Source organism: Hypomesus transpacificus, unplaced genomic scaffold (assembly GCF_021917145.1).
Source record: "Hypomesus transpacificus isolate Combined female unplaced genomic scaffold, fHypTra1 scaffold_84, whole genome shotgun sequence".
NCBI lineage: Eukaryota > Metazoa > Chordata > Actinopteri > Osmeriformes > Osmeridae > Hypomesus > Hypomesus transpacificus.
In genome coordinates, this window is record NW_025814038.1 from 1 (window position 1) to 18,005 (window position 18,005).

At 47.9% G+C, this 18,005-nt stretch overlaps 2 protein-coding genes across 3 annotated transcripts; both read right to left on the minus strand.

Moving 5' to 3' along the window:
* Positions 1-5,456: 5,456 nt before the first annotated feature.
* LOC124466214 (phospholipase A2-like) lies at positions 5,457-7,075 on the minus strand. 2 transcript variants are annotated; one of them, XM_047017962.1, is made up of 4 exons: positions 6,920-7,075; positions 6,551-6,631; positions 6,057-6,190; positions 5,457-5,809 (listed from the first exon to the last, which is right to left on the minus strand). In XM_047017962.1, exons 1-4 carry the CDS (start codon positions 7,060-7,062, stop codon positions 5,691-5,693), a joined length of 477 nt encoding a protein of 158 aa, XP_046873918.1. In that variant the 5' UTR covers positions 7,063-7,075; the 3' UTR covers positions 5,457-5,690. The 2 variants fall into 2 exon arrangements, with proteins under 2 accessions (XP_046873918.1, XP_046873919.1); XM_047017963.1 differs by having other exon boundaries at positions 6,551-6,701; positions 6,920-7,023.
* Positions 7,076-8,412: 1,337 nt separating this feature from the next.
* Positions 8,413-12,403, minus strand: prkab1a (protein kinase, AMP-activated, beta 1 non-catalytic subunit, a). The gene is made up of 8 exons (XM_047017896.1): positions 12,093-12,403; positions 11,249-11,428; positions 10,947-11,116; positions 10,761-10,854; positions 10,492-10,606; positions 10,077-10,210; positions 9,822-9,890; positions 8,413-9,590 (listed from the first exon to the last, which is right to left on the minus strand). The coding sequence occupies exons 2-8, from the start codon at positions 11,393-11,395 to the stop codon at positions 9,513-9,515; spliced, it is 807 nt and encodes a 268-aa protein (XP_046873852.1). The 5' UTR covers positions 11,396-11,428; positions 12,093-12,403; the 3' UTR covers positions 8,413-9,512.
* Between the last annotated feature and the right edge of the window lie 5,602 nt (positions 12,404-18,005).

The window sequence follows — 18,005 nt, forward strand, 5'->3', positions numbered from 1 at the left end:
CGGGTGACCTTCGACTCCTGGAGGAGCTACAAGGATGTGCCCTGCACCCCGTCCGAGCTGCGCCGCGTCGGCCTGGGCGCCGACCTGTTTGTCTTCAGCGTGGCCGTGCCCCAGAACCTGGACCCCAAAGAACGCGTGGAGTTCTGTGTGTCCTGTCGAACCGGTATTGGTTCGACGCCTCTCTGGGATGACAACAGGGGGCAGAACTACCGACTGGTGGTGGAGCCTGAGGGCTCAGGGAACAACCAAGCCTCTTGGTCTCTGTCTCGTCCCCCCAGCCGCACCTTGCAGCGGCCCACCCTTGTGGTCCAGGATGGGAACCTTCGGCCCAAAGAACTCTGCAAACCCAGCCTGTACGCCTCAGATGTATTCACCCACCAGAACTGGAGAACTGAGAGAACTTCTCAGATCTAGAGCTGTTTAACTCTTTTGTTGACCCTGAGGGGAAAAGAATGTGAAGTTGTTGCTGATTGCTTCGTTTGTATTGAGCTTTAGCACCTTCCGATGCTCATTTGTGCCTTTTTAGTAAAATATGAATTGCTTTTGCACTTCTTATTTATTTAGCGTGTACTCTGCCTATTGACATGAAGCTCAGGGAAATGGGACCGTTTTTTTGTTGTTAAATGTTTATCACTGTGCACATGTGACCTTCTCTCCCAAAGCTGATACATAACGACTGTACTGAAAACATCACAGGCATCTTAGACTGAAGGCTGACAAATATATTTGTGCCAATACTTTTCGATTAAACATTTTTAAAGAAACAAGTCATTTTTGTTGTGTTTTGTTGTATTTTTCTATTCATGATCGATTAACAGAAAGAGAAAGTTACTCTCATATGAAGTGATGTTCTCTTGTTTCTCAGGGGGGTATTCCAGAAAGCAGGTCATGTGACATACCCGGGTATGTTAACTCCCCAGCTGACACCCAGTGTTGTCTGTAAAACTAAAAACACCATGCAGATCTATCGAAATGTTCTCTAACATTAGGACTAGGTTTAATCCATGTCTGGTTAACCAGGCCTAAATGTTCAACTGACTGATAATTAAAGTTTGATGAACAGAGTATTTTAAGCACAGGGGAAAAAACATTTTGAAAGCTACTTGTCAGAAGTTCTACCGTCCTGTTTTTCCAAAGGGCTGTCCTATTTCCCTTGGATGTTGACAGACTTCAGCGTGCCTTTGTGCCCTTGCGACAGACATTCCAGGTCAAGTTCACAGAAGACATTCTAGGAAAACTGAAAACCCTCTCCTCTCCCTTTCTGAGAACATCCTCCACCTGCTAAGACACACCCCTTACATGCGTGACCTTTCTGCTCCAGTACGCTTCTCCTTCACCATCTCCCATGTTCTCCTGCCAAGTGTTCTCCTGCCAAAGCTGTTACACCTCAGGCCACAGGAGTGTCAGTGTGTTATGGCGGTGAGCACGGAACAAGTGGTTGGTAACCATGGCAGCGTTTGGGCCTGTGTTTACATGCAGAGGCTGAGTCCCGGTGTCAAGTACAGATGGGCTGGAGGGAGAAAGTGTCATGCTGCGTTTCTCTTGTTCTCTTCATGACTCACTGCTCGCATGTCCTTTGGGCTGTCCTGTGTCCCAGTATGCGGCCTTTTGTGGCTATTTGTCCCCGGCCAGACTTGGGAAGCCAGCCTGAAACTCTACACTTCAGTTTGGGTCTTGTTTGCTCTCACTCTTGTGTGGTCGTTCTGAAAGCATTGAGCTGTCCAGACCCATTCCCCCACACACAACATCCCTCTTTCCTCTTTCATTTTTTAACTCAGGTGACTGGGAGAACCTTTTTGTTTCTCCTGAAAGATAAAGAACTTCTCACGCCGTGGGGAATGTGCAGTGATTCACTAGCCCAGTATGTAAACTTGATCAGAGAGGTTTGTCCTGTTTCCCTCTCGCCTCCCTATGATACTGATACGCCGCTGTGCCCGATGGTTGCCATGCGTGATTAGCATATCAGTAACCCAGAATGAACGACCGTATGGGTTCAAAAAGCACACGAGAGAGACTGCATTTCAACTCTGCGAGGCCTTCCAATCCCACGATGCATTGCGTTTCTACAATAACTTACAGCCCCGAGACCAGAGACCGTGCGCACATTGCTCTCAGCACAACAATAGGATCCGGACCGATGCGGTATTATTCCGGTTTTCAACCGGAGAATCACATAGCAGCACACTGTGTTCCCTCCAGAGGCTCTGTGAAAGGTTGGATGACATCCCACCCGGTGAGTTTCTCTCTCGGGCATTTCTCCTCCTCGCCCCTTCAGCTGGCACCATGGCAGAGAGATTCTGTTGAGCTGGGAACACTGTGTCTTTGTTGTTTTCACCCTGCTTACAGGGAGAGAGGGGGAGAGAGAGGGGGAGAGAGGGGGAGAGAGAGGGAGAGAGAGAGGGGGGGGAGAGGGGGAGAGAGAGGAGAGAAGGGGAGAGAGAGGGAGAGAGAGAGGGGGGGGAGAGGGGGAGAGAGGGGAGAGAGAGGGGGAGAGAGAGAGAGGGGGAGAGAGAGGGAGAGAGAGGGGGAGAGAGGGGGAGAGAGAGGGGGAGGAGAGAGGGAGAGAGGGGGAGAGAGGGGGAGAGAGAGAGGGAGAGAGAGGGAGAGAGAGGGGAGAGAGAGGGAGAGAGAGGGAGAGAGAGAGAGGGGGGGAGAGGAGGGGAGAGAGAGAGGGGGAGAGAGGGGGAGAGAGAGGAGAGAGGGGGAGAGAGGGGGAGAGAGGGGGAGAGAGAGGGAGAGAGGGGGAGAGAGGGAGGGGAGAGAGAGGGGGAGAGAGAGGGGGAGAGAGGGGAGAGAGAGGGGGAGAGAGAGGGGGGAGAGAGAGGGAGAGAGAGGGGAGAGAGAGGGAGAGAGGGGGAGAGAGAGGGGAGAGAGAGAGAGAGAGGGAGAGAGGGAGAGAGGGGAGAGGAGAGGGAGAGAGAGGAGAGAGAGAGGGAGAGAGGGGGAGAGAGGGGGAGAGAGGGGAGAGAGGGGGAGAGAGGGGGAGAGGAGAGGGAGAGAGAGGGAGGGAGAGAGGGGGGAGAGAGAGGGGGAGAGAGGGGGGAGGGAGAGAGAGAGGGAGGAGAGAGGGGGAGAGAGGGGGAGAGAGGGAGAGGAGGAGGGGGGAGAGAGGGGGGAGAGAGGGGGAGAGAGGGGAGAGAGAGGGGGAGAGGGGAGAGAGGGGGAGAGGGGGAGAGAGGGGAGAGAGAGGGAGAGAGAGGAGGGGAGAGAGGGGGAGAGAGAGGGGAGAGAGGGGGAGGGAGAGAGAGAGGGGGGAGAGAGGGGGAGAGAGGGGGGAGAGAGAGGGGGGAGAGGGGAGAGAGAGGGGGAGGAGAGGGAGAGAGGGGAGAGAGGGGAGAGAGAGGGGGAGAGAGGGGGAGAGGGAGAGAGGGGGAGAGAGGGGAGAGAGGGGGAGAGAGGGGAGAGAGAGGGGAGAGAGGGGGAGAGAGGGGGAGAGAGGGGGAGGAGGAGAGGGGGAGGGGGAGAGAGGGGGAGAGGAGGAGAGAGGGGGAGAGAGGGGGAGAGAGGGGAGAGGAGGGAGAGAGGGGGAGAGAGGGGGAGAGAGAGGGGGAGAGAGAGGGGAGAGAGGGGGAGAGAGGGGAGAGAGGGGGAGAGAGAGGGGAGAGAGAGGGGAGAGGGAGGAGGGGGAGAGAGGGGGGGAGAGGGAGAGGGGGGAGAGAGGGGAAGAGAGGGGAGAGAGGGAGAGAGGGAGAGAGGAGGAGAGAGGGGAGAGAGGGGGAGAGAGAGGGAGAGAGGGGGAGAGAGGGGGGAGTGAGGGTGAGAGGGGGAGAGAGGGGAGAGAGGGGAGAGAGGGGGAGAGAGGGGGAGAGGGGGAGAGAGGAGGGGAGAGAGGGGGAGAGGAGGGGGAGAGGAGGGGAGAGGGGGAGAGAGGGGAGAGAGGGGGAGAGAGGGGGAGAGAGGGGGAGAGAGGGGGAGAGAGAGGGGGAGAGAGGGGGGAGAGAGGGGGGAGAGAGGGGGGAGTGAGAGGGAGAGAGAGAGGGGGAGAGGGAGAGAGGGGGAGAGAGGGGGAGAGAGGGGGAGAGTGGGGAGAGAGAGAGGGAGAGAGGGGGGGAGAGGGGGAGAGAGAGGGGGAGAGAGGGGGAGAGAGAGAGGGAGAGAGGGGGAGAGAGGGGGAGGAGTGAGGAGGGAGAGGGGGAGAGAGAGGGAGAGAGGGGGAGAGAGGGGAGAGAGGGGGGGAGAGGGGGGGAGAGGGGTGAGGAGAGAGGGAGAGAGGGGGAGAGAGGGGAGAGAGAGGGGGAGAGAGAGGGAGAGAGAGGGGGAGAGAGGGGTGAGAGAGGGGAGAGAGGGGAGAGAGAGGGAGTGAGGGGGAGAGTGGGAGTGAGGGGGTGAGAGGGTGAGAGGGGGAGAGAGGGGGGGTGGAGAGAGGGGGGAGAGAGGGGGAGAGAGGGGGAGAGAGGGGTGTGGTGTGAGAGTGAGGTGGGGTGAGAGGGGAGAGAGGGGGGAGAGAGGGGGAGAGAGGGAGAGAGGGGAGAGAGGGGGGAGTGGGGGTTGAGAGGGGGGAGAGAGGGGGAGAGTGGGGGAGAGAGAGGGGGATGAGAGGGGGGAGAGAGGGAGAGAGGGGAGAGAGGGGGAGAGGGGGAGAGAGGGGGAGAGAGTGGGGAGAGAGGGGGGAGAGAGAGGGAGAGAGGGGAGAGAGAGGGGGGAGAGAGGGGGAGAGAGGGGGAGAGGGGAGAGAGGGGGAGAGAGGGGGGGGAGAGAGGGGGAGAGAGGGGGGAGAGGGGGGAGAGAGGGGGAGAGAGGGGGGAGAGGGGGAGAGAGGGGGGAGAGGGGGAGAGGAGGGGGGCCTGCCCTTTTATCAGAGAGCATTCATACCTGTGGGGCCCGGGGGGCTACCATGGACCGCCCTGAGGGAGACACTTTGTCTTTATTGAAAACATCTTTGTATGTCTCTGTATACAACACTGGGCTTAAGTCACAAAGGCAGTTTTACACAAATACAGAATCATGTAAGATATTGTGCATGCTGAAGACTTTTGCACAGTACTGTATACCGACATATTACATATTACATAAACCTCGCCGACGGGTGGAGGGGGGGGGGGGTGTTTCCAGGGGTAACCCTTGCCTAGGGCACCAAATGTGCTACGACTGACACTGAGTACAGCCCACCAGCTGTGGAATGGAGGATCAGTCTAAACCGGCTTCTTTAGTGCAATCTCAGTGCCAGGATGCTGCAAGCTGTCAGATATTTTCTTGCTATGGGACTTCAAATCCTTTCAGGCAACAAGGAAGGATTTTCTTGTCATAAATTGTTGTTGCATCCTATGAATATATTATTGAAGTGTGTTTATCATTTAAGCAAAAGATGGCATCCATAAACGATGTCTGTGACGTCCTTCCACTAAGTAGTCCAAAATGCAGTAGCGCTCTCTTGTGGTGATTGTGTAAATTGCTTTAATTTTAGAAATTGGGCAAGTGTTTACAATACTCTTAAATAATCTGACAGTAAACCAGCATGATGCAATGAGTCTTTTTTAGTTTATTGCTGGTAGACACCAGGGATATCTGAGGAGTAAATCTTCAGAGATTGACAATGAGTGGGACAACAGTAAGAGGTAGATTTAGATGTCCATGTCAAAATCAAAGGCAAGGTAACATATTTTCTGGCTTGAGGGTCTACTAAGCTTCTTGGTAATAGTAGTTTTTAGAGCAGGTGGCTTGTCCAGTGACTAAATGAACTACAGAAGCTTTTAATGACAGCGGTCGCTGGGAAGGTGATTGTTCTCAGGGTTGTAGCCGGCCGTGGCGAAACAATCGGCAGCCTTCCTGTCACAGTCGCAGATGAACATCTCACACTCGTCGTTGTTGCCTGGGAACACAAAGAGAGAGAGAAAGAGAGAAAGAGAGAGAGAGAGAGAGAGAGAGAGAGAGAGAGAGAGAGAGAGAGAGAGAGAGAGAGAGAGAGAGAGAGAGAGAAAGAGAGAAAGAGAGAAAGAGAGAAAGAGAAGAGAAAGAGAGAGAACCAGCAATGAGAAGCAGAACACAGAGATGCAGGTAAGTGTGGATTGTCTCTGATGAGGCGGAGTCAAGTCCACTTCTGTTTGGGTTCAACTCACTCTCACAGGTGACCTTCCTGGTGGCTTTGTCACACTTGAAGCTGTAAATCTCGGTGTAAGGGTTGTCAAAAATGGGCCAGCAGTCGCTGTGCTGCATGGCGTCAGAGTAACACCGGTCATGCACTTCACAGCACCTGGGACACGGTACAGAGTCGTCGCATTAGGGCGTAGGTCTCACCATACATGTCTCACAGGTTTTGAAAATGACCAATGTGTGCCCCCCCCCTCCCCCCACACACATACATACACACTTTTTACTAAGAAAATTCTATTTCATGGTTAGGATTAGAGATACCATCCTCAGTTGTAAATAACAAGCTGTCCCACCAACATTTGAAAACAAAACCTACAGCCCTACATCACAAGATGAAAAGAATATTCCTTACGCTCTCTTACTCCTAAAAAGGTTTAAATGTATTTATTTGGATCATTACTATGTCTATGTAGAACACACAACTACATGGCATCTAGGTCAGTAGCCCATGACCTCTGACCTGTCCAGATCATCCACAGGGGTTCCAGAACCTCCCTTGCCACAGTAGCATCCGTAGTCAGTGTACTCGATCACGGGCCAGCTGTCAGGAATAGTGCACAGGATCATGTCTCTAAACTGCCACAGGGCCCTGTAGTCAATGCCAGCCTGGGCTACAACACACACAAACACACAACACACGCATGGTGATGAGAAACGATGCAGCCAACTTTCAGCGCCACTTCAAAGATCTGAGGTTAAGCTTTTAGAGCTACCATCAGGTACCACCAGGTTTGTGGTGAGATTTTAATTTATTTCCTACTGGTGCTGTTTGCAATAAGTGCCCGCATTAAAATCGTTTTTTTAAATACAGTAAACTTTTCAAACTTACCAACAGAGAGGCAGAAGGCCACGAGTACAAAGGCTTGGGGGGAGTTCATGTTGAAATGAGGTTCCACTCAACACTTCTGTGACAGGGTGGTTATATACCAGCCCTCTAGCCTTGAGACCTGTCCAGTACAATACTGTGTACATTAAGGAACGTACGTGTCCAACAACATATGCACAGCCTTGAAAAAATCCCACACTTTAAATGTACTTCTGTCACATGTTTACATTTCCACCCACGGCCTGTTTGATTGGGTGCTGTGTGTTCCGGAGTCTTCACACTGGAACATGTCTCAGTGTACAGGGAATGTTCCTGTACTTAGTCTGCTAAATTTACGTTTAGTCATTTAGCAGATGCTCTTATCCAGAGCGAAATTACTAAATGTCAATGGCTTGAAGCATTTCTGTTTTTTGGGGGTAAATATTTATACCTCTACTTATAAAACTTTGATCTTTGACATATTTGTGGTTGCTCTCTTACTAGAAGTATTATCCTGACCTTTACGTAAGACGTTTTATTCATTACATCATTACATTAATGTCTTCAAATTATATGAGTGGTTGTGTTTAAATGTTTTATAGGTTTTACCTTTAATTATTTATTGACCTTGATCTTTTTTTGTTGTTGTATTATTAAACTTTGATTATTTTAAAATTTGTATTACAATATGCTTTGTAGCACTCGGATATTGCTTAAATATAGAGTGCAATATAAATATAATAAAGTACAGGGACATTCCCCCTGAGGCAAGTAGGGTGAAGTGCCTTGCCCAAGGACACAACGTCATTTGGCACAGCTGGGAATTGATCTGGGAACCTTCAATATAATAAATATAATTTATTATTATTGTGTCCCTTTTGCCAGATCAAACTAAAGATGGTGTTAGCTTCCAACCTGTTCTGCTCCATCCAGTATTTGTTCCACAGGTCAGGTGATTTTGTACATTTTACAATCTAAGTCTTCTAACCTTGAGGGCTCTGTTCTTTCAGATCAAACACACAGCTTTCTTACACAGTCTACTGGCCATTCTCTAGCACACTGCTATAGATGTTTCATGATAGAGAAGGCTTTTCATGGTCTGCTCTACAGTTCACATGTAGCTTGTAACAGTCACTCTCTAGTTACCATCTATGACTGAAGATATTCATTGGAGTCAGATGGCTGAGCGGTTAGGGAATCGGACTAGTGATCTGAAGGTTCCCAGATCGATTCCCAGCTGTGCCAAATGATGTTGTGTCCTTGGGCAAGGCACTTCACCCTACTTGCCTCGGGGGGGTTCAGGCCTTGCCTTGTGCCTTGCCTTGTGCCTTGCCTGTACTTACTGTAAGTCACTCTGGATAAGAGCGTCTGCTAAATGACTATATGTATGTAAATATTTAAATGTAAAGTAAAATGTCTTAGACATTCTTAATTATTAGAAATTCTTCTTTCTTAACGTCTAATAAATAATAAATCATTTTCTGTATCAGAAACTCAGAAAGAGGAAGTGTGTTTCAGTTAAATCATTTTATTTTAGAAATAACATTTATCGTGCAACACATTTAATTTTCATTTGAATAAAAACTGTGACACAAAGGGAAATAATTGACACAACAGCATAAAAATCAAGTTCACATTGATATGTCCGCCTCCTTCTCTGAAGTACTGGCCTCCAACTCAGATATGGACTATGTTACGAAACACTAATGTTCTTATAAGAACCCTCCTATTAGCTGTAACACCTTCCTAGACTGGTCCCTTAGACCAAGCGTACCACATGAGGAAATCATGTAGAAAATATACAGCTACATAAATACTCTTCTATGATTGAAAGAAAATACTATTCAACATTGTGTGAAGTGCTGAGAAGATGAAGGTGGACCACATGAAGAAGTCATGTAGAAAAATATACAGCTACATAAATACTCTTCTATGATTAAAAGAAAATACTATTCAACATTGTGTAAAGTGCTGAGAAAATAGAGTTAAATAAGTGCAACAAAAGTATACAGATGTCACCTTTGCCCAAATGTTAGCGGACACAAGAAGAAAAGGCCACTGAAGGAAGTCGGAAAAACTTGATGAAACAGTTTTTCATCACTAAGGTCCTACTAAAAAAAGCCCCTAGCGGATCCAACAGTGTTGCTGATCTATTATTTAGATCACAGAACGTCTGTTTGAAGCACATAAAAGAGTTCTTGTCGCGTAACGCAGACTGACAGCCTCTCTCCAGTCTCTACCCAGCGATTCTCTCTCATCAAACTTCCTTTCTGTTTCCAAACCATCATCAGAGTTCTGCCTGTTAGCTTACACAGTCTTCTATCTCCTACCCTCTCATTCTACAACTGAAGCAGGGGCTAGTGAACTATATACCGTGTATATATATACACATATACAGTACCAGTCGAAAGTTTGGACACATTTGGTACTGTATATATATTTCACGGTTCCTTTACAGAAGGAAAAGGCAGGCTTAGGAATATTGAGGTGATTGAGTGAGGTGAATCTCTAGCGAGGTATATGTATGTGCAGGTGCTGTGGGGTGTTGGGTTTGCAGGGAGGGAGGGAGGGAGGGAGGGAGGGAGGGAGGGAGGGAGCTGATAAGGCACACAACGGTTCATATGGGTTTGTACAGGAGGGTGGTCACATACTTCTTCTTGTAGCGGTGAGTCGCACTCAGCACCATCACACCATCCTGATGGAAAAAGATAGAGAGAGAGAGAGGGAGAGAGAGAGAGAGAGAGAGAGAGAGAGAGAGAGAGAGAGAGAGAGAGAGAGAGAGAGAGAGAGAATAAGTAACAAGTTGTATTTCTAGCAAAGCACCACTTTGGGAACCTATTCCATTACATGTTGCCGACTGGAAAAGATTCCGCGGTCTTCTCTCAGCAGGTGTGAAAGGGTCTGTTCTCTTTAGTGCTTGTCTCACCTTGATGGAGAGAGCGTACAGGTGGCTGAGCATGACGTGGTTGGGTTCAGGGAGCAGAGCAGGGTCACACTGAAAGCAGCAGGACAAAGTGCTCAACATTAAAAACACACATCTCCTCATGGACGTCAAATCATTTAGAATTCATCTTCATCCGGGAGCGAGCCTCGTCCATTACGGTACAAACTTAGGACAGAACTGACTAGTCATGAGTTTTGCTAGGCGGAAAAGGCGACAGCAAAGCAGCTGTGAACTCACAGATATCCCTGTGTCCTTGTTGAGAATGACCTGCAGCAGGTGAGGTGGTAGAATGGGAGGAGATTTAAACTTCTCTTCCTGTTTGGGGACGTAAGCCTCTTGATGATACGCTCCGGGAGGGGAACTGGACAGATCTGACTCAGCAGGAAAAAAGCATTTTAAAGTTAATGTATGAAAAGAGAATCAACATGAGTCTGTCTGAAGTTAATGTTTAGCTTTTTAATTTGACAACTCCATGGCAATTTTCTCCTCCCCCTATGCAGCTTTCTAATGCAAACCACTGTGTGGGATAAGAACCATACGTTTCTACGGAAACAGAGAGAAGCAGGAAGTCCTCTGAAAGCTTTAACCACGTGGTCAGTATAAATGTGACAGGTCAAAGGTCATGTTGAGGGACATGAGAGAGTGCGCTGACCTGACATGTCGGAACATTTCTGGGAGTCAACCATCAGGGCGTCAAACACCTCAAAGTCAGTTGTCTTCACCTGAATGATGTTGTTGACGGTTCCCAGTTGATTGGTTACAACAGGCTGAGGGTAGCGAAAACAAACACGAGATCATCGCATTAAAACAATAGTAACTGTACATCAGTTAACTGTAAGTCAATTATTAGTTAAATAATAATAATTGTTCATGTCCATAACAGCCAAAGTGGCACAAACAGTTCCTTGTTCTGGTCCTTACTTCAGCAGGGTCATGGGTCCACTGTCCATCTACATAAAACTTATACTGATGTTCCCCTTCTGGAAGATCCACGATCGCCACAAAGTTGTTCTGACTGTTGGGTCACGCAAGACAACAATTACTATGTTATATCGAACTCTCTTTTTTTCTCCCTCCAAAGCCCAAACCACATAGGATCTCCCTCACCTCTTTATCAGAGGAATCTTGTTGGCCCAGTTGTTGAACGACCCAGACAAGAACACCTCCCTTCCATCTCCAGTCCAGCGGAAGACCATGGGTCTGTCCAGGGTTGGCCCTTTGTCGTCCGCCTCCAAGTCCTGACGCCATGCAAGAAACTCCTCTTTCTCCGACGGCGCCTTAGCGTGCAGGGTAAACGTTTCAGGAAGAAAAACACACTATAATTAAGATTTATCTTGATTAAACAAGACAGAACCCCGTACTGCATGGGTGAGCACTGTTTTCTGTCATCATTAGCAACTGTGTCTGACCTTGATGTCTTCCCCGTGGAAGATATCGGCATCCTCGGGGCTGTCCATCAAGATCTTGGGTCTATCGCCGTCCTTAACCCGACTATCCCGCCGGTGACCCTTATCTCCCTGGCCCATTCCAGCCCTCTCGCTGTTGGTATTTCCCATGATCGTCAAGCCGTTGCGACTGAGTTCAGATTACTGTTCGAACAGAAGTCCGAAAACACATTTAGTTCTATCGACACAATGAAGATGACAGAAATTTACAAATACAATCGCGTTTCTCCCGGTAGGACCAAGCAAGCTAGCTGAAGCTACCTCAGAGACTCGTATAAAACTACACAACTAGCTAACGATATATTGGCTTGCTAGTAGTAGTATACATGCATGTAGCTCTACAGCTGCAGTACTGTTACTGTAGTTGTAGTAGCTGTTCGCTACTGTAGTTTGATATAAAAGCTAGCCTAACGTTGTTCTAATTTCTATTCTACCACACCCGTACTGTATAGAAACGGTAGGCTATTTGTGCAAGGGTACGGTCAGTCGGCTGGCAATGTGGTTAGATAGCAGTGAGGCAATAGACTTAGTGCTAGCTAACTCGGTTACATTTTAATAATGGCCAGGTAGCTAACTAGCGAATGTGAACGCCAATAATGTATTCATTTTCTTGACCACCAAGTTACCAGTGGAAACCAATGACATTACAGTAGTTAGCTAGCTAGCTAGATGATGGAGGTAGATAGAACAGTAGTCTACTGTAACTAGCAATAGCTAACACGATGGATTCCAGTGTTGAAAGCCTCGCGATCGCTAAAACTACATTATATGATGTAGACAGTTACACAACGAATAGAGATTTGTCTACCTGAAATTAAATTCCAATATACGCCACAAACGATGTTTTCATTTTTGATATCCGAAATTACAGTAACAACTTTCACAGCGTCATTGCAAAATGCCCCGCCCACATCATCCTTTCTGCTGCTGATAAACTGATAATAGCTTCGTTTCTGTTTAGATAAAGAAGCGAACGGACTTCTTGATCGGGTAAACTTGCATTATCTTGAGCATATCCTTATGTACAATGCAGACCTAATTGACACATTGAGTGCAACAGCTTGATCAGAAAGCATTTAGCCTAAGTACACTCGTCTACGTTGTCACTGTGCGCCTTTAACCATCCAACGTGTCTGTAATGGTTAAACCGTAGACTACGTTCATTTATAATTTGAAGACGATGCAAAGTCATATCTGTCCAGTGTTTACTGACAGAAGCGCAATTCATCTTTATCATCGCTAGATGGCAGTGTAGACTAGGGAAAAAAGCTTTTTGGAACTGGTTTGAGCTAGCCTGACGTTGTCATACTCATAATTCTAGTCAGAATATGAGTCTGAGAACTCTCCGTTGGGCTTTGACTACAGGGCGTGTTTCAAACGAGCCTGGAAAACAAATGCCTCTTCGCTCCATTGGATAGATCTACAACCAATCAGAGCAACAGAGTATGTGACGTATGTTAAGCACCGCATAGTTGTTGTCAACAGAACTAAACTACAAGCAGACTTGAAGTATGCTTGAAGAATGAATACAAACGATTTTTGCCGGTGTTGTAAAATTAATTTAAGGGTAGGGAGAGTACTTGTTCACACGGTCTACCTTTTTGAGCAAAACAATAAAGGGCAATGCATATACGAACAAGTTCTCCGTTTAGGATTACAACTCCATCGGGGCCAGCTGATAAATTAAACTTTTACCGAATCCCGTAGGAAGGACGGCAAAAACATATTTTCCATCGACAAATGCCTTGATTGCGTCTCTCTGTTCCTCTTTCAAAATTAATGCGCTGTCGATGTCTTCTAAAACAGACTCCATGGCAGAATCACAACATCCCAGATCTCCAGCGGTAGCCATGTTTGTTCAAAACGAATTCAACTTAAGCGCTCTTTTGTGACGTGGGTGATTACGTTACTGTTGATCATCTGTCCATCATCGTATAAAGCCCGCCCTGGCAATTTCATTGCTTCGCCCAGATTCTGGTTTTCTGTAGTTGGTCCCCAATACGAGACCCTCCAGACCCAATTTCCCGAACAAATTTCTTTTGGGCGGGGAGAAGTTGGGCTGGCAGCCAGGCTAGGCTTGAGCTAGCGTCATACAGAAATCCATGTTGAAAGCCTATTATACAATTGACAACTGATCGCTGTTTTAGAATCTATGTTGTGTAGTCCTCATAACTATGCAATCTATTTAGCAAGCATTTTAGAACATAAATTCTGCGTTTTGGTTTCTCTACAGTTAATTGGCAGGAAATATGAAGTCACACAGAGGTCATTTATACTGTCACTTATCCTGGTGCTGTTGATGGATTTGCATATTTTATACCATGGCTGTCAACAGCTTATGAAATGTCTCACAGCCTCAGTAACCCCCCTCCACACACACACAAACACTCATTCACACACACACAGACACATACACACACAGACACACACACACACACACACACACACAAAAACCCCGTCGGTGGCTGTTTGCACTGTCTGAGGGAGTAGCCTACTAGATGTGTCAGGATGTGAAGAGAACATCTGCCGAAAGACTGCAGATTGTCATCCTCGGCTTTCCATCCTCTCGCTGTCCATCCACACGCGCCACAACACCACCACTTACTCATCGACCGGCATATCCGTTTACACACAAACACACGCGCAGACACACACACGCAAACACACACACGCAGACACACACAACAGCGCGTTCTTTGCCGCGTAAGCATGACAGAAAGCTTGATTTCATAACGAGGGGCCAGATTTGACTATCTCAGACCACGTGATTCCCACGGAGAAGGGTGCTGTAGCTGGACTAATTATTACGAATCTATCTAGAAAACCGTAATGAACACAAATATGTCCTTTGTCTAGAATGTCAGGACCCGGCCCTGATGAAAGACTATTGGCCTTTGCTGCGTCACACTGTGCCACAGATGTCCGCCTGCATGAGGTATCCAATTAAAAAGGGAAAATCTGTCATGACCCTAAGGCCACCATTATGAAATATTTAACTTCACTTTGTACTTTATTTTCAGCCTGCAAATTGACTCAATGGGCGCAAGGAAATAAAACCCAGATCTCTGTTAATAATCATGTGAAATGTTAGTCTGATGATGTCAAGTTCGCATTCATTGCCATGGCAAAATGCGCTCTACAAGGCTTAGTCAGGCAGTATCTGCTTGACTGCTTGCCTTGTTTTGTGCTGCATATAGTGTGTAGTAGCCCACACCACATGCTTGTTTTCGTGTGTTGCGCGAGTGTGTGTCGTGCGAGCGCGTGTTGTCTGAGCAAGTGTGTGTGCTGCGGATGTGTAGTTGGAGAGTGGGTGGAGTTGTGTGCTGTGTAACATTTGAACAACGCTTCAGCAGAGCGCTTCGGCGTTTCATCAAATGGACTGTTAAAAAAAAAAAAAAAAAAAACGAGAGATGTTCGAGGCTTGCCCTGCAGTCAGACATCTCAGTCCAGCACACACCAAACTCAGAGACCAGCAGAGCAACCGAGGAGAGGGGTGTCAGGCAGCCTGATATGACGGAGGTGGTGTTTGGTTTGTGTGGGTGAGCGTTAAAACTGATTCTTTTTTTATGTGGAGACTGCGGTTCGTGTGGGATGTTGAAGTCGTTGTAACAGTGAACTGTTTGAAAGCGGTTAGCTTGGGTACTATGGTGGATTAATGCAGGTGGGGTGGAGGGGGGGTCGTAGATCGCGGCAGATGGTTTAATGATCAGGACTGTGTCTCTGTCTCTCGTCCTCCCACATCACATCACGGTGCATCCATGGATGTACTAGGCTGTAAAAGATCTAAAAATGGCTGACCTGGCTCAACATTCCCTATTGCACATGGACACCCAGAAGCAAACTGTGAAGCACACACACACACACACCACCTCTGATAGACCCAGCGTCCCAGGCGGTTCCTTTTGATAAGACTGTTGATGAACATCCAGACGTGACTGATGTCCTGACCTTTCAACATGACTCCATTAGGCAGCTGGCCAAGCAGCCAAGGCCTGCTGTGGTCTCCCCTAACCCACCCTGCTGTGGTTGTTTACCCCTGCATCCCTGGGGACCACTGCCCCCCACCCACACAGACAGACAGCAGCCAGAGTCTGGGACACACAGCAGTATTCCCACCACTGTCTAGAGCAGTGATTAACCTTTAGACTGCAGGTCACGTCATTCACTCACACAGGAGTCATGTATGGGGGGCGTAGCACTCCAACTGCTGTGGAACTCATCTAATGAAAAATGAGTCTGCCCTCTTCCTCCTTCTCCCTAACCTCTTCCTCCTCCTCCCTAACCTGCTCTTCCTCCTCCCTAACCTCCTCTTCCTCCTCCTCCTTAACCTCCTCCTCCCTAAACTCCTCCTCCTCCCTAACCTCCTCCTCCTCCCTAACCTCCTCCTCCTCCCTAACCTCCTCTTCCCCCTCCTCCCTAACCTCCTCTTCCTCCTCCTCCCTAACCTCCTCTTCCTCCTCCTCCCTAACCTCCTCCTCCTCCCTAACCTCCTCCTCCTCCCTAACCTCCTCTTCCCCCTCTTCCCTAACCTCCTCCTCCTCCCTAACCTCCTCTTCCCTAACCTCCTCCTCCTCCCTAACCTCCTCTTCCCTAACCTCCTCCTTGGCCCACTTCTCTCTCACTCTCTCTCATACACTTTGTGTTTATCTTTCCATGCTTAACTTTCTACATTTTGCCTTTCTCCTCCCCATACAAATGAACCTGCCCCAAGACAGCTCTTAGAGGGCGCTGTGACATAGGTCGTCCCCGTGACATTGTTCCAGAAGCTCTCCCACCAGCACAAGCCGAGTGTCCTGAAAACACAAGGCGGCCGGGAGGAGGGAATCCACCGTCGGCCCTTCGCTCACTGGAGCCCACACTCCTCCAAGGGCCTCCCTCTGTCTCTCTCTCTCCCTCTGTCTCTCTCTCCCTCTGTCTCTCTCTCCCTCTTTCTCTCTCTCTCTCTCTCTCTCTCTCTCTCTCTCTCTCTCTCTCTCTCTCTCTCTCTCTCTCTCTCTCTCTCCCTCTTTCTCTCCCTCTTTCTCTCTCTCTCCCTCTTTCTCTCCCTCTTTCTCTCTCTCTCCCTCTTTCTCTCTCTCTCCCTCTTTCTCTCTCCCTCTTTCTCTCTCTCTCCCTCTTTCTCTCTCTCTCTTTCTCTCTCCCTCTTTCTCTCTCTCTCCCTCTTTCTCTCTCTCTCCCTCTTTCTCTCTCTCTCCCTCTTTCTCTCTCCCTCTTTCTCTCTCTCTCCCTCTTTCTCTCTCCCTCTTTCTCTCTCTCTCCCTCTTTCTCTTTCTCTCTCACTTTCTTTCTCTCTCTCTCTCTCTCTCTCTCTCTCTCTCTCTCTCTCTCTCTCTCTCTCTCTATGTCTCTCTCTCTCTCTTTCTGTTCTCTCTCTGTTCTCTCTCTGTTCTCTCTCTCTATCTCTCTCTCTCTGTTCTCTCTCTCTGTTCTCTCTCTCTGTTCTCTCTCTCTCTGTTCTCTCTAAACAGGGGGGGTCGTTTAAATGCTTAAAATGAATAAAGTAAATGAGTAAAGTAAGACACATAATAACTAGTTAATGCCATGTGTTTATTTCATAGTCACAATATCTCGACTTGTACCGTCTACAGATTCAAGTCACACTCCAGGCAAATCAAAATGACATTAAATGACCTCGTACAACCCTCAACTTTTACTGTAAAAAAAAAGAGAAATGCCGACAGATGACTCCAGTTTTTCTGGGAGCGATAGCCTGAGTAGAACAGGAACCAGTTTCTCTTAAAGGGCAGTATTTACACGCCTGGTAGAGCGGATTAGCTTTTATTAATAAATTCACAATCTTCATCACAATCATCACTGGAAGATAACAGAGAAGTGGACCTGGAACAAGAGAACGGACTACTAGGTAGGATACAGGAATAAATACAGCTTTTTAATGGATAATAATATAGGTCATAATATGATATTTATAGCATGTCCTTATATAATATGTAGGCAGAGAGCGTTCATTCCTGTTTGGTACATGTGCTGATCATGGGAAATTCTGTGACAACGCCATACATCTCTATTCATTTGAAAGAAGCCAAGCCCCCTAAATGATAGATACAAAATTCGGTTAGTTTACCTCATATGATGAAGAATGCAAAAACGAGTATGAGGGGATTCAATCTTTTAGGGTAACGAGTAAATACACCCAACGTGAACCTCAAACCACCTAAAGGCAGGATATTTGGTACCTCAGCACAACCCACTGTCCTGTTCTGTGGGTCATTCTGATCGAATCGCTGAATTAAAGGTAGGTGCTTTAAAGTGTGTTGGCTGTGGAAGTCTGTATCTATCATTTAGGAGAACCTCTTTGTGTTTCGTATCCTCGTGTGTGTACTCTGAGCCGTCTACACATCAGTGACTTGTAGTGAGTTTGTTGTCCTACTTGTTTCATGTGTCTTCTGAGACACGTGTCAGTGTGAGTTGTAAGTTTTGTCGTCAGTGTGTCAGTCCATCAGAGGGTCCTTGAAGTCAGTATGTTGCAAAGCAGAAGCTCTGTAGATGGCTTTATCGGTCCAGTCTGAGTATTGTACAGTACTACAGTGCCACGGTATCTCTCTGACCCCTTCACTTTTCATCCACAGAAAACAGGGCAGGCCTTTTCTCTCTCTCTCTCTCTCTCTCTCTCTCTCTCTCTCTCTCTCTCTCTCTCTCTCTCTCTCTCACTCTCTGTCATTGACTTTGGCTCCCTCTCTGCCTCTCCTTCCCCCCTCCTCTC